Source organism: Oncorhynchus masou, chromosome 15 (assembly GCF_036934945.1).
Source record: "Oncorhynchus masou masou isolate Uvic2021 chromosome 15, UVic_Omas_1.1, whole genome shotgun sequence".
Lineage (NCBI taxonomy): Eukaryota > Metazoa > Chordata > Actinopteri > Salmoniformes > Salmonidae > Oncorhynchus > Oncorhynchus masou.
In genome coordinates, this window is record NC_088226.1 from 73726404 (window position 1) to 73741330 (window position 14927).

Sequence of the window (14927 nt, forward strand, 5' to 3'; positions counted from 1 at the left end):
GGAAAGGAATGCTTCCGCCCGGACATAATAGTGAACAGTACAAATCCATCGAGAAGATTTCTACGTTGATGGGTATGAATCTTTCCGTTTTTTGTCGTTTTCATTATATAACTTTTTAAATACCTGCTCGGCATATTGCATAGTTCTATCTATACTATTTATTTGCAAGCTAAACTCTGACCTCAAATAAAGGTTAATTTCAAAGCTAGCTATCATCCTGCCATGATTCGTTAGCTAGCCGTATTGAAAGGATCGGAAAGATAGCCGGCCTGACACGTTTAGCCGGGCTACTTGTTTCTCAACCTGGGATGACAGACAGTGGCGGTCGGTGGAGTTTAAAATGAGGGAGAAATCGTTTATTTTTAGGACCATTGCCTTATTTCCAATACAGCATATTGGATGACTGTCATTCATATTCCATTCACCCAGCTCATTGTTATCATCGATAGGTTTAGGCTACTACAACCTAGTAGATACACACAGGTCGAGAGGATTTAGTCCAACAGTTGCAAATGAGAGTTTCTATTGGACACATTCAGGTGTGTTTATCCCCGTGTCGTTACGTTTGCTTCTGTTTAAGAAATGTTTTTCAACAGAGTCGGCAGAATGAATACACCCCTCACTTTCAGCAGCCGCATAAAAACAGCATAATCACTTTCTTTCTTGTATATATAATTCCTTCTCGCTACTATCTACTCTCTCTCCTCCTCTCTCTACTCTCTCTCCTCTCTCTACTCTCTCTCCTCTCTCTACTCTCTCTCCTCCTCTCTCTACTCTCTCTCCTCCTCTCTCTACTCTCTCTCCTCTCTCTACTCTCTCTCCTCTCTCTACTCTCTCTCCTCCTCTCTCTACGCTCTCTCCTCCTCTCACCTTTTCCCTTCGCTTGTGGACTTCAGTGCACAACCCATCAGCTGTCTGTGACCAGGCGAAAATACCTTTTCCAAGCCAAATATTCATATCATGACCTCTTATCTCTACACACAACCTACAACATTGTCACGTCCTAGTCAACATAATAGAACTAACGTGTTAGTGAACCTGCTACGATCATGCAGTACAGTCAGAAAGCAGTTTAGCAGTTACACTGGTGGGCCCCATTTTATGCACTGCAGTGCTAGCTAGCTGTAGCTACTGCTTTCAGTACTAGATTCATTCTCTGATCCTTTGATTGGGTGGACAACATGTCAGTTCACGCTGCAAGAGCTCTGATAGTGTGTTGTCATAATTACTGTGTAAGTCTATGGAAGGGGGTGAGAACCATGAATCTCCTGGGTGTTGTATGGAAGACCATGTACCCAGAGGAGGATGGAAGCTAGCTGTCCTCCGGCTACACCATGGTGCTACCCTACAGAGTACTGTTGAGGCTACTGTAGACCTTCATTGCAAAACAGTGTGTTTAAACCAATTATTTGGTGACAATAATATATTTTGTATAGTTCTAAAAAGGATGTCTTTTTTTAATGTTAAACTTTAAAACATTTTAAATTCATTGAGAAGGATGGTCCTCAATGAATTTAATAAAATGTAAAAGTTTAACATTAAAAAAAAGACATCCTCCGCTGGATGAAAATGAATGATTGAAGGAATGAGATCCCAACATTGTCAATACTTCTGGGAGTAACATTAAGGTGTTCTGTACAGTTTGTGATAGCAGCCCCATATGTTTCAGTCCGTGCCGCAAGACACAATTTATATAATATATTCCAGGGCAACTAGTTAGATTCAGCTGCAGGCCGGAACATGATTATAATAAATTGTACACTGCAAATTGACCACAATAAGCCCCAAAATGTATTTGAAAATAACAATAATTTCAAACCTTCATTACATTGAGACACGATCACGTCTTTACCCACTGTGCGCACACTGGTTGAATCAACGTTGTTTCCACGTCATTTCAACGACATTACGTTGAACCAATGTGGAATAGGCGTTGGAATCGATGCCCTGCAGCAGCAGTGTTGTAGTACAGTCCGTATCTCGATGTCGAATCCATTTTTATTCAGTCTTGACTCGCTCGTTCTCGGACAATGGGGACTCGTAAATTCTTCCCGAGATCAGCGGAGTAAAACAAATTATCAGGTCCCATTCAGTCAGTGCATGAAACCTCTTGGCCAGGTCAAATATCCACACTCTTTTCATAATCCATTCATTATCACCTATTGAAACCTGGGCTTTCTATTTTACACCTAACATTACTGTCCTTTTTACATTTGTTGAATAATATCCTCAAACCTTATCGCGCTCGTTGTCCGCTAGTAGGGAAGAGTGGGGGAAATAGTTTGAAAGTAGCGCACTCACAGTGAGGAAGAGGAGTAAGTGGAGAAGGACAAAAGTTGGAAGACGTTTTGTATTTCTATCCATTTATTTAGAGAACCGTTTGATAGCTAGTTTGATTGATCGTTAGTGATGATTTGTGGAGAGTCTCTTTAGAATGCATTCTGATGCATGCATTTATTATGGTGGTGATTTGACACAATTACAATCATGGTGTTGAGTTGGACTAGCATTGTTCTGGTGTTGAGTTGGACCAGCGTTGTTCTGGTGTTGAGTTGGACCAGCATTGTTCTGGTGTTGAGTTGGACTAGCATTGTTCTGGTGTTGAGTTGGACCAGCATTGTTCTGGTGTTGAGTTGGACCAGCATTGTTCTGGTGTTGAGTTGGACCAGCATTGTTCTGGTGTTGAGTTGGACTAGCATTGTTCTGGTTTTGAGTTGGACTAGCATTGTTCTGGTTTTGAGTTGGACCAGCATTGTTCTGGTGTTGAGTTGGACCAGCATTGTTCTGGTGTTGAGTTGGACCAGCATTGTTCTGGTGTTGAGTTGGACCAGCATTGTTCTGGTGTTGAGTTGGACTAGCATTGTTCTGGTGTTGAGTTGGACCAGCATTGTTCTGGTGTTGAGTTGGACCAGCATTGTTCTGGTGTTGAGTTGGACTAGCATTGTTCTGGTGTTGAGTTGGACCAGCATTGTTCTGGTGTTGAGTTGGACCAGCGTTGTTCTGGTGTTGAGTTGGACTAGCATTGTTCTGGTGTTGAGTTGGACTAGCATTGTTCTGGTGTTGAGTTGGACTACCATTGTTCTGGTTTTGAGTTGGACTAGCATTGTTCTGGTTTTGAGTTGGACTAGCATTGTTTTGGTGTTGAGCTGGACTAGCGTTGTTCTGGTGTTGAGTTGGACTAGCGTTGTTCTGGTGTTGAGTTGGACTAGCGTTGTTCTGGTGTTGAGTTGGACCAGCATTGTTCTGGTGTTGAGTTGGACCAGCATTGTTCTGGTGTTGAGTTGGACTAGCATTGTTCTGGTTTTGAGTTGGACTAGCATTGTTCTGGTTTTGAGTTGGACTAGCATTGTTCTGGTGTTGAGTTGGACCAGCATTGTTCTGGTTTTGAGTTGGACTAGCATTGTTCTGGTTTTGAGTTGGACTAGCATTGTTCTGGTGTTGAGCTGGACTAGCGTTGTTCTGGTGTTGAGCTGGACTAGCGTTGTTCTGGTGTTGACTCAGTCTCTGCCGCCCACCAATTTGTTTGTGTATTTTCCAGAGGCAGTGTTGTGGTTTGTGTATTTTCCAGAGGCAGTGTTGTGGTTTGTGTATTTTCCAGAGGCAGTGTTGTGGTTTGTGTATTTTCCAGAGGCAGTGTTGTGGTTTGTGTATTTTCCAGAGGCAGTGTTGTGGTTTGTGTATTTTCTAGAGGCAGTGTTGTGGTTTGTGTATTTTCCAGAGGCAGTGTTGTGGTTTGTGTATTTTCCAGAGGCAGTGTTTCCATTGTTAGACTGTGTTGTATTCACACATCCAGAGAGACTGTGGATGCTTCCTTATTAAACTCATTCTGCCTCAGTGGAAACCACATCACCGTCATCATGCCGACGGTGGTCCTGATGGACGCGTCCCTGTCCATGACGCGGCCGGTCTCTCTGGAGCAGTGTTCCGAGGAGTTGCAGAGGAAGAACCTAGCTGTGGCCGGACTCACCATGCTGTTTGAGCACATGGCTAACAACTACAGACTGGAATTCACTTCTCTAGTGGCCTTCTCTTCCCTGTGGGAGCTACTGGTGCCTTTCACCAGGGACTACAACACCCTACAGGTACACTGGTCAGGCTAACACCAGGGACTACAACACCCTACAGGTACACAGGTCTGGCTAACACCAGGGACTACAACACCCTACAGGTACACAGGTCTGGCTAACACCAGGGACTACAACACAATACAGGTCTGGCTAACACCAGGTACACAGGTCTGGCTAACACCAGGGACTACAACACAATACAGGTCTGGCTAACACCAGGGACTACAACACCCTACAGGTACACAGGTCTGGCTAACACCAGGGCTTGGAGGCAATATGGTAGTAGCTCTACTTGTTCTCTGATTGGCTAGATACATTTCAGACATTGGTTATGCCTGTCCAATGTTTCAGATCTGATGAAGTGTGCAGCCAGGGTAATGGTCTGTACAGCCAGGGTAATGTTCTGTGCAGCTAGGGTAATGCAGCCAGGGTAATGGTCTGTGCAGCCAGGGTAATGGTCTGTGCAGACAGGGTAATGTTCTGTGCAGCTAGGGTAATGTTCTGTGCATATAGGGTAATGTTCTGTACAGCCAGGGTAATGCAGCCAGGGTAATGTTCTGTGCAGCCAGGGTAATGTTCTGTGCAGATAGGGTAATGTTCTGTGCATCCAGGGTAATGTTCTGTGCAACCAGGGTAATGTTCTGTGCAGCCAGGGTAATGGTCTGTGCAGACAGGGTATTGCAACCAGGGTAATGCAGCCAGTGTAATGTTCTGTGCAGCCAGGGTAATGGTCTGTGCAGACAGGGTAATGCAGCCAGGGTAATGTTCTGTGCAGACAGGGTAATGCAGTCAGTGTAATGTTCTGTGCAGACAGGGCAATGCAGCCAGGGTAATGCAGCCAGGGTAATGTTCTGTGCAGCCAGGGTAATGCAGCCAAGGTAACGCTCCTCTGCTCTGCTGTGCAGGAAGCCCTGAACAACCTGGAGGACTATGACAAGACATGTCTGGAGTCAGCTTTACACGGAGTCAGCAACGTGGTGCAGCAGGAGTGGGGCCACGCCTGTCCCACACAGGTACTATATCAAACCACACCTGTCCCACACAGGTACTATATCAAACCACGCCTATCCCACACAGGTACTATATCAAACCACGCCTGTCCCACACAGGTACTATATCAAACCACGCCTGTCCCACACAGGTACTATATCAAACCACGCCTGTCCCACACAGGTACTATATCAAACCACACCTGTCCCACACTGGTACTATATCAAACCACACCTGTCCCACACAGGTACTATATCAAACCACACCTGTCCCACACAGTTACTATATCAAACCACACCTGTCCCACACAGGTACTATATCAAACCACGCCTGTCCCACACAGGTACTATATCAAACCACGCCTGTCCCACACAGGTACTATATCAAACCACGGCTGTCCCACACAGGTACTATATCAAACCACGCCTGTCCCACACAGGTACTATATCAAACCACGCCTGTCCCACACAGGTACTATATCAAACCACGGCTGTCCCACACAGGTACTATATCAAACCACACCTGTCCCACACAGGTACTATATCAAACCACACCTGTCCCACACAGGTACTATATCAAACCATGATTGTTCCTCCACAGGTACTATATCAAACCACACCTGTCCCACACAGGTACTATATCAAACCACACCTGTCCCACACAGGTACTATATCAAACCACACCTGTCCCACACAGGTACTATATCAAACCACGCCTGTCCCACACAGGTACTATATCAAACCATGATGGTACCATACACAGGTGCTATATCAAACCACACCTGTCCCACACAGGTACTATATCAAACCATGATGGTACCATATACAGGTACTATATCAAACCACACCTGTCCCACACAGGTACTATATCAAGCCATGATGGTACCATACACTATCCAGGTAGGAAACAGCAGGAGTTGGGCCACACCTGTCCCACATAGGTGCTCTTATCAAACCAATTAATCAAATTAATTATTGACACCTTTTTTATGTCTCCCAATGTTCATCGTCATATAATTGTCTACGTTTACTAAATACATTGGTTTACAGGGAGACATACACCTAGGAGTTGTAACACTCTGGTTCATTTATCTAGATAACCCTAGATTTTCCTGGTCTCAGTGACCCCTGACCTTGATGTTTCCTGACAGCACTGACTTACTCTGACATGTGGTTGTCCCACCTAGCTATCTGGAGATGAATGTACTGACTATGACTGGTCCACCTAGCTATCTGGAGATGAATGTACTGACTATGACTGGTCCACCTAGCTATCTGGAGATGAATGTACTGACTATGACTGGTCCACCTAGCTATCTGCAGATGAATGTCCTGACTATGACTGGTCCACCTAGCTATCTGCAGATGAATGTACTGACTATGACTGGTCCACCTAGCTATCTGGAGATGAATGTCCTGACTATGACTGGTCCACCTAGCTATCTGCAGATGAATGTCCTGACTATGACTGGTCCACCTAGCTATCTGCAGATGAATGTACTGACTATGACTGATCCACCTAGCTATCTGGAGATGAATGTACTGACTGTAAGTCACTCTGGATAAGAGAGTTTGAAAAATTGCTAAAATGTTAAATGCAGGTGAATATGTCTGCAGTTTTCCTCATGGCCACCAGGTGGTGCTCTCTGAGACACTCCCTACAGACTATTAGATTGATTATTGATTATTGATCTGGTGGCCTACAGGTGGTGCTGGTAACAGACGGGTCCCTGGGGATCGGTAAAGGCTCTCTGAGACACTCCCTACAGACTCTGAAAGGACGACTGGAGGATAAGAAGTTCCCCCTGCCCTTCCCTTTCCCTGCCAAGCTGTTCATCATGTGCATCGCTAACGCAGAGGAGGTACGACAGCACTACTCTGTATAGCTACTGATTGTCCTTATAGACCTGATCACAGCTGGTTGTTTATTTGTGAGGTTAGTAGACGACAGTAGCTAGATATAGAGGCTAGTGTTGCTCCTGGTTGTTTATTTGTCAGGTTAGTTAAGGGCAGTAGCTACATATAGGGGCTAGTGTTGTTCCTGGTTGTTTATTTGTGAGGTTAGTTAAGAGCAGTAGCTAGATATAGGGGCTAGTGTTGTTCCTGGTTGTTTATTTGTGAGGTTAGTTAAGAGCAGTAGCTAGATATAGGGGCTAGTGTTGCTCCTGGTTGTTTATTTGTGAGGTTAGTTAAGGGCAGTAGCTACATATAGGGGCTAGTGTTGCTCCTGGTTGTTTATTTGTGAGGTTAGTTAAGAGCAGTAGCTACATATAGGGGCTAGTGTTGCTCCTGGTTGTTTATTTGTGAGGTTAGTTAAGGGCAGTAGCTACATATAGGGGCTAGTGTTGCTCCTGGTTGTTTATTTGTGAGGTTAGTTAAGGGCAGTAGCTACATATAGGGGCTAGTGTTGTTCCTGGTTGTTTATTTGTGAGGTTAGTTAAGAGCAGTAGCTAGATATAGGGGCTAGTGTTGCTCCTGGTTGTTTATTTGTGAGGTTAGTTAAGAGCAGTAGCTAGATATAGGGGCTAGTGTTGCTCCTGGTTGTTTATTTGTGAGGTTAGTTAAGAGCAGTAGCTAGATATAGGCAGCTTGTCGTACCTCCTCTGCGTTAGCGAGACTGAGCCACACAGCTTGGGTCCTGTGTGGCTCAGTCGGTAGAGCATGGCGCTTGCAACGCCAAGCGTCGTGGGTTCGATTCCCACTGGGGCCACCCATATGCAAAAAGTAGTGGCCCCAGCCGACTTGTAAGTCGCTTTGGACAAAAGCGTCTGCTAAATGGGATATATATATATATATAGGGGCTAGTGTTGTTCCTGGTTGTTTATTTGTGAGGTTAGTTAAGAGCAGTAGCTAGATATAGGGGCTAGTGTTGCTCCTGGTTGTTTATTTGTGAGGTTAGTTAAGAGCAGTAGCTAGATATAGGGGCTAGTGTTGCTCCTGGTTGTTTATTTGTCAGGTTAATAGATGACAGTAGCTAGATATAGGGGCTAGTGTTGCTCCTGGTTGTTTATTTGTCAGGCTAATAGATGACAGTAGCTAGATATAGGGGCTAGTGTTGCTCCTGGTTGTTTATTTGTGAGGTTAGTTAAGAGCAGTAGCTAGATATAGGGGCTAGTGTTGCTCCTGGTTGTTTATTTGTGAGGTTAGTAGACGACAGTAGCTAGATATAGGGGCTAGTGTTGCTCCTGGTTGTTTATTTGTCAGGTTAGTAGACGACAGTAGCTAGATATAGGGGCTAGTGTTGCTCCTGGTTGTTTATTTGTGAGGTTAGTAGACGACAGTAGCTAGATATAGGGGCTAGTGTTGCTCCTGGTTGTTTATTTGTCAGGTTAATAGACGACAGTAGCTAGATATAGGGGCTAGTGTTGCCTCCTGGTTGTTTAGTTGTAAGGTTAGTTAAGAACAAATTCTTAGCTACTGCCCTTAACTGACTTGTCTAGTTAAATAAAGGTAAAAAAATTGACCAATAACGGCACCTATTGACCAATCAGCACGCAGTCAACAGATTGTTCCAAACAAGAATGACGCAGCTTTCCACTTTGCATCTTAATATAAATCAATTTTTTCTATATTATTTGTGTAGTTAGTGGGTGTAGTTAGTGGGTGTAGTTGGTGGGTGTAGTTGGTGGGTGTAGTTGGTGGGTGTAGTTGGTGAGTGTAGTTGGTGGGTGTAGTTAGTTGGTCATAGCAAGCTGCAAATGTGTCTTTAAAAAAAAAAAGGTGTTAGCCTCTAATGCTTATCTCTTGCTCGCTGATTCTACCAGATGTTCTGTTCGCTCTGGACTCTCCACTATATCCCCTGTTGTTCTATAGTTACAGATGACCGACACGATGCATAACCTGGAGCAGCTGCTCCAGCTGAACGGAGGAGACGGCCAGATCTTCACTATGGAAGGCCAGCTCTGTCTGAAGAGTGTCCAGTCCATGTTCGGGTGCGTATGTCAACCCAGAACCGTCCGTCAAAATCTGTTAGGTTAAGATGGAGAGAGAGATCTATCCACCACATCCCCATTAATAATCTGTCAGGTTTAGATGGAGAGAGAGAGAGATCTATCCACCACATCCCCATTAATAATCTGTCAGGTTAAGATGGAGAGAGAGAGATCTATCCACCACATCCCCATTAATAATCTGTCAGGTTAAGATGGAGAGAGAGAGATCTATCCACCACATCCCCATTAATAATCTGTCAGGTTAAGATGGAGAGAGAGAGAGATCTATCCACCACGTCCCCATTAATAATCTGTCAGGTTAAGATGGAGAGAGAGATCTATCCACCACATCCCCATTAATAATCTGTCAGGTTAAGATGGAGAGAGAGAGAGATCTATCCACCACATCCCCATTAATAATCTGTCAGGTTAAGATGGAGAGAGAGATCTATCCACCACATCCCCATTAATAATCTGTCAGGTTTAGATGGAGAGAGAGATCTATCCACCACATCCCCATTAATAATCTGTCAGGTTAAGATGGAGAGAGAGATCTATCCACCACATCCCCATTAATAATCTGTCAGGTTAAGATGGAGAGAGAGAGAGATCTATCCACCACATCCCCATTAATAATCTGTCAGGTTAAGATGGAGAGAGAGAGAGATCTATCCACCACATCCCCATTAATAATCTGTCATGTTAAGATGGAGAGATCTATCCACCACATCCCCATTAATAATCTGTCAGGTTAAGATGGAGAGAGAGAGATCTATCCACCACATCCCCATTAATAATCTGTCAGGTTAAGATGGAGAGAGAGATCTATCCACCACATCCCCATTAATAATCTGTCAGGTTAAGATGGAGAGAGAGATCTATCCACCACATCCCCATTAATAATCTGTCAGGTTAAGATGGAGAGAGAGAGATCTATCCACCACATCCCCATTAATAATCTGTCAGGTTAAGATGGAGAGAGAGATCTATCCACCACATCCCCATTAATAATCTGTCAGATTAAGATGGAGAGAGAGATCTATCCACCACATCCCCATTAATAATCTGTCAGATTAAGATGGAGAGAGAGATCTATCCACCACATCCCCATTAATAATCTGTCAGGTTAAGATGGAGAGAGAGATCTATCCACCACATCCCCATTAATAATCTGTCAGGTTAAGATGGAGAGAGAGATCTATCCACCACATCCCCATTAATAATCTGTCAGGTTAAGATGGAGAGAGAGAGATCTATCCACCACATCCCCATTATTAATCTGTCAGGTTAAGATGGAGAGAGAGATCTATCCACCACATCCCCATTAATAATCTGTCAGGTTTAGATGGAGAGAGAGATCTATCCACCACGTCCCCATTAATAATCTGTCAGGTTAAGATGGAGAGAGAGAGAGATCTATCCACCACATCCCCATTAATAATCTGTCAGATTAAGATCGAGAGAGAGATCTATCCACCACATCCCCATTAATAATCTGTCAGATTAAGATCGAGAGAGAGATCTATCCACCACATCCCCATTAATAATCTGTCAGGTTAAGATCGAGAGAGAGAGAGATCTATCCACCACATCCCCATTAATAATCTGTCAGGTTAAAATGGAGAGAGAGAGAGATCTATCCACCACATCCCCATTAATAATCTGTCAGGTTAAGATGGAGAGAGAGAGAGATCTATCCACCACATCCCCATTAATAATCTGTCAGGTTTAGATGGAGAGAGAGAGAGATCTATCCACCACATCCCCATTAATAATCTGTCAGGTTAAGATGGAGAGAGAGATCTATCCACCACATCCCCATTAATAATCTGTCAGGTTAAGATGGAGAGAGAGATCTATCCACCACATCCCCATTAATAATCTGTCAGGTTAAGATGGAGAGAGAGGTTAAGATATATATGGAGACTGTTTAGTGTGTTTAATGTGTTTCTAATAGCAGTATTGACTATCTGTTATTCAATGTGTTTCTATGGGCTAATAGCAGTAAGGACTATCTGTTATTCAATGTGTTTCTATTGGCTAATAGCAGTAAGGACTATCTGTTATTCAATGTGTTTCTATGGGCTAATAGCGGTAAGGACTATCTGTTATTCAATGTGTTTCTATTGGCTAATAGCAGTAAGGACTATCTGTTATTCAATGTGTTTCTATGGGCTAATAGCAGTAAGGACTATCTGTTATTCCATGTGTTTCTATTGGCTAATAGCAGTAAGGACTATCTGTTATTCAATGTGTTTCTATTGGCTAATAGCAGTAAGGACTATCTGTTATTCAATGTGTTTCTATTGGCTAATAGCAGTAAGGACTATCTGTTATTCAATGTGTTTCTATGGGCTAATAGCATTAAGGACTATCTGTTATTCAATGTGTTTCTATGGGCTAATAGCATTAAGGACTATCTGTTATTCAATGTGTTTCTATGGGCTAATAGCAGTAAGGACTATCTGTTATTCAATGTGTTTCTATGGGCTAATAGCAGTAAGGGCAAAAATATTTTTCATCAAATACTTTTTTTGGTATAATTTTTTGATACTTCAAGGGGTCTTAAAATTCAACATCAAATAGCTAAATGATTCTTGGTTTGTCCTTAAAATAGTTCAACATAGCTCAGTAGAACCCTTCCCCGGCTTAGACCGTTAATGGGTTAACAACGCGATTTCCTTTTGTTGCTCCTTGTTGAAACAGGCAAGGTGTTGTAGCAATCTAATCTTTGCAGCAGCAACACACACATAAATAGAATGAATAGAACAGGCTTGGAACCTCTAACCCTGGGGATTTGTCATGGTTACACTCGACAATGGCTGCCTGGTATTGTGATGCAATAATTTCCATGGTAATGTAGAATGTTCACTGAAATTATGTTAATTGATTTGTCTCATGCAAATGGCATTTTTTTTTTTTGTATTGTCAGTTGAGTTGAATCAACAAATCACAGTACATTTTCATGGGTTCACTTCCTGCTTTACTTCCTGCTTTGCTTCTGTGGGTGAAGAGAAAATGTGTGTAAAAAAAAATATATATATAAATTTTGCTATTCAAACGGTTATTACGGTGACTGCAGTCAGTTGGCTGGCCAATAACTTTCATTCCAAATTCCATGAACGTCACAGCCCCAGCTCGTTCTTTCTCTCAGCTTAAACGTCACAGCCCCAGCTCGTTCTATCTCTCAGCTTGAACGTCACAGCCCTAGCTCGTTCTTTCTCTCAGCTTAAACGTCACAGCCCCAGCTCGTTCTTTCTCTCAGCGTGAACGTCACAGCCCCAGCTCGTTCTTTCTCTCAGCGTGAACGTCACAGCCCCAGCTCGTTCTTTCTCTCAGCTTAAACGTCACAGCCCCAGCTCGTTCTATCTCTCAGCGTGAACGTCACAGCCCCAGCTCGTTCTTTCTCTCAGCTTGTGTCTTGTTTCCCCTTAATGGTCAAACTGATCTGTCTGTCCAGGAGTCTGATAGGTGAGGTCTACTGCCCCTTCCATGCTGCGCTGCGCTGTGTGTTGTTGTTTTACACACTGTGTATGTGTGTGTGATACAGACGTCTAATAGATGAGGTCTACTCCCCGTTCCCTGCTGTACTGCGTTGTGGGAACCTGGCATCTGATGTCCAGGTGTTCCCCAGACCTGAGCCTGTGTTCCTGGATGAAGAAATCGACCCTATGCCCCGACACATCCTCACAGGTACCTAACAGACTCTCTAAATCGACCCTATGCCTCGACACATCCTCACAGGTACCTAACAGACTCTCTAAATCGACCCATCCTCACAGGTACCTAACAGACTCTCTAAATCGACCCTATGCCCCGACACATCCTCACAGGTACCTAACAGACTCTCTAAATCGACCCTATGCCTCGACACATCCTCACAGGTACCTAACAGACTCTCTAAATCGACCCTATGCCTCGACACATCCTCACAGGTACCTAACAGACTCTCTAAATCGACCCTATGCCTCGACACATCCTCACAGGTACCTAACAGACTCTCTAAATCGACCCTATGCCCTGACACATCCTCACAGGTACCTAACAGACTCTCTAAATCGACCCTATGCCCCGACACATCCTCACAGGTACCTAACAGACTCTCTAAATCGACCCATCCTCACAGGTACCTAACAGACTCTCTAAATCGACCCTATGCCCCGACACATCCTCACAGGTACCTAACAGACTCTCTAAATCGACCCTATGCCCCGACACATCCTCACAGGTACCTAACAGACTCTCTAAATCGACCCTATGCCCCGACACATCCTCACAGGTACCTAACAGACTCTCTAAATCGACCCATCCTCACAGGTACCTAACAGACTCTCTAAATCGACCCTATGCCCCGACACATCCTCACAGGTACCTAACAGACTCTCTAAATCGACCCATCCTCACAGGTACCTAACAGACTCTCTAAATCGACCCTATGCCCCGACACATCCTCACAGGTACCTAACAGACTCACTAAATCGACCCTATGCCCCGACACATCCTCACAGGTACCTAACAGACTCTCTAAATCGACCCTATGCCCCGACACATCCTCACAGGTACCTAACAGACTCTCTAAATCGACCCTATGCCCCGACACATCCTCACAGGTACCTAACAGACTCTCTAAATCGACCCTATGCCTCGACACATCCTTACAGGTACCTAACAGACTCTCTAAATCGACCCTATGCCCCGACACATCCTCACAGGTACCTAACAGACTCTCTAAATCGACCCATCCTCACAGGTACCTAACAGACTCTCTAAATCGACCCTATGCCCCGACACATCCTCACAGGTACCTAACAGACTCTCTAAATCGACCCTATGCCCCGACACATCCTCACAGGTACCTAACAGACTCTCTAAATCGACCCTATGCCCCGACACATCCTCACAGGTACCTAACAGACTCTCTAAATCGACCCATCCTCACAGGTACCTAACAGACTCTCTAAATCGACCCTATGCCCCGACACATCCTCACAGGTACCTAACAGACTCTCTAAATCGACCCATCCTCACAGGTACCTAACAGACTCTCTAAATCGACCCTATGCCCCGACACATCCTCACAGGTACCTAACAGACTCTCTAAATCGACCCTATGCCCCGACACATCCTCACAGGTACCTAACAGACTCTCTAAATCGACCCTATGCCTCGACACATCCTCACAGGTACCTAACAGACTCTCTAAATCGACCCTATGCCTCGACACATCCTCACAGGTACCTAACAGACTCTCTAAATCGACCCTATGCCCCGACACATCCTCACAGGTACCTAACAGACTCTCTAAATCGACCCTATGCCCCGACACATCCTCACAGGTACCTAACAGACTCTCTAAATCGACCCTATGCCTCGACACATCCTCACAGGTACCTAACAGACTCTCTAAATCGACCCTATGCCCCGACACATCCTCACAGGTACCTAACAGACTCTCTAAATCGACCCTATGCCCTGACACATCCTCACAGGTACCTAACAGACTCTCTAAATCGACCCTATGCCCCGACACATCCTCACAGGTACCTAACAGACTCTCTAAATCGACCCTATGCCTCGACACATCCTCACAGGTACCTAACAGACTCTCTAAATCGACCCTATGCCCTGACACATCCTCACAGGTACCTAACAGACTCTCTAAATCGACCCTATGCCCCGACACATCCTCACAGGTACCTAACAGACTCTCTAAATCGACCCATCCTCACAGGTACCTAACAGACTCTCTAAATCGACCCTATGCCCCGACACATCCTCACAGGTACCTAACAGACTCTCTAAATCGACCCTATGCCCCGACACATCCTCACAGGTACCTAACAGACTCTCTAAATCGACCCTATGCCCCGACACATCCTCACAGGTACCTAACAGACTCTCTAAATCGACCCATCCTCACAGGTACCTAACAGACTCTC

The 14927-nt window shown here is 44.6% G+C and overlaps 1 protein-coding gene and 1 non-coding gene across 2 annotated transcripts in view; both read left to right on the forward strand.

The window, feature by feature from the left end:
- The window catches only part of ints14 (integrator complex subunit 14), a 25500-nt gene continuing 10573 nt past the window's right edge, over positions 1-14927 (forward strand). Inside the window, exons 1-6 of the mRNA XM_064990217.1 lie at positions 1-72; positions 3836-4082; positions 4973-5080; positions 6763-6918; positions 8870-8988; positions 12539-12681. Coding sequence (XP_064846289.1) covers positions 3858-4082; positions 4973-5080; positions 6763-6918; positions 8870-8988; positions 12539-12681 — 751 coding nt within the window. The 5' untranslated portion in view covers positions 1-72; positions 3836-3857. The remainder of the gene's footprint in view (positions 73-3835; positions 4083-4972; positions 5081-6762; positions 6919-8869; positions 8989-12538; positions 12682-14927) is intronic.
- On the forward strand, positions 7691-7766 carry trnaa-ugc (transfer RNA alanine (anticodon UGC)). Its single transcript has one exon. It is a non-coding gene; the product is annotated as a tRNA-Ala (tRNA).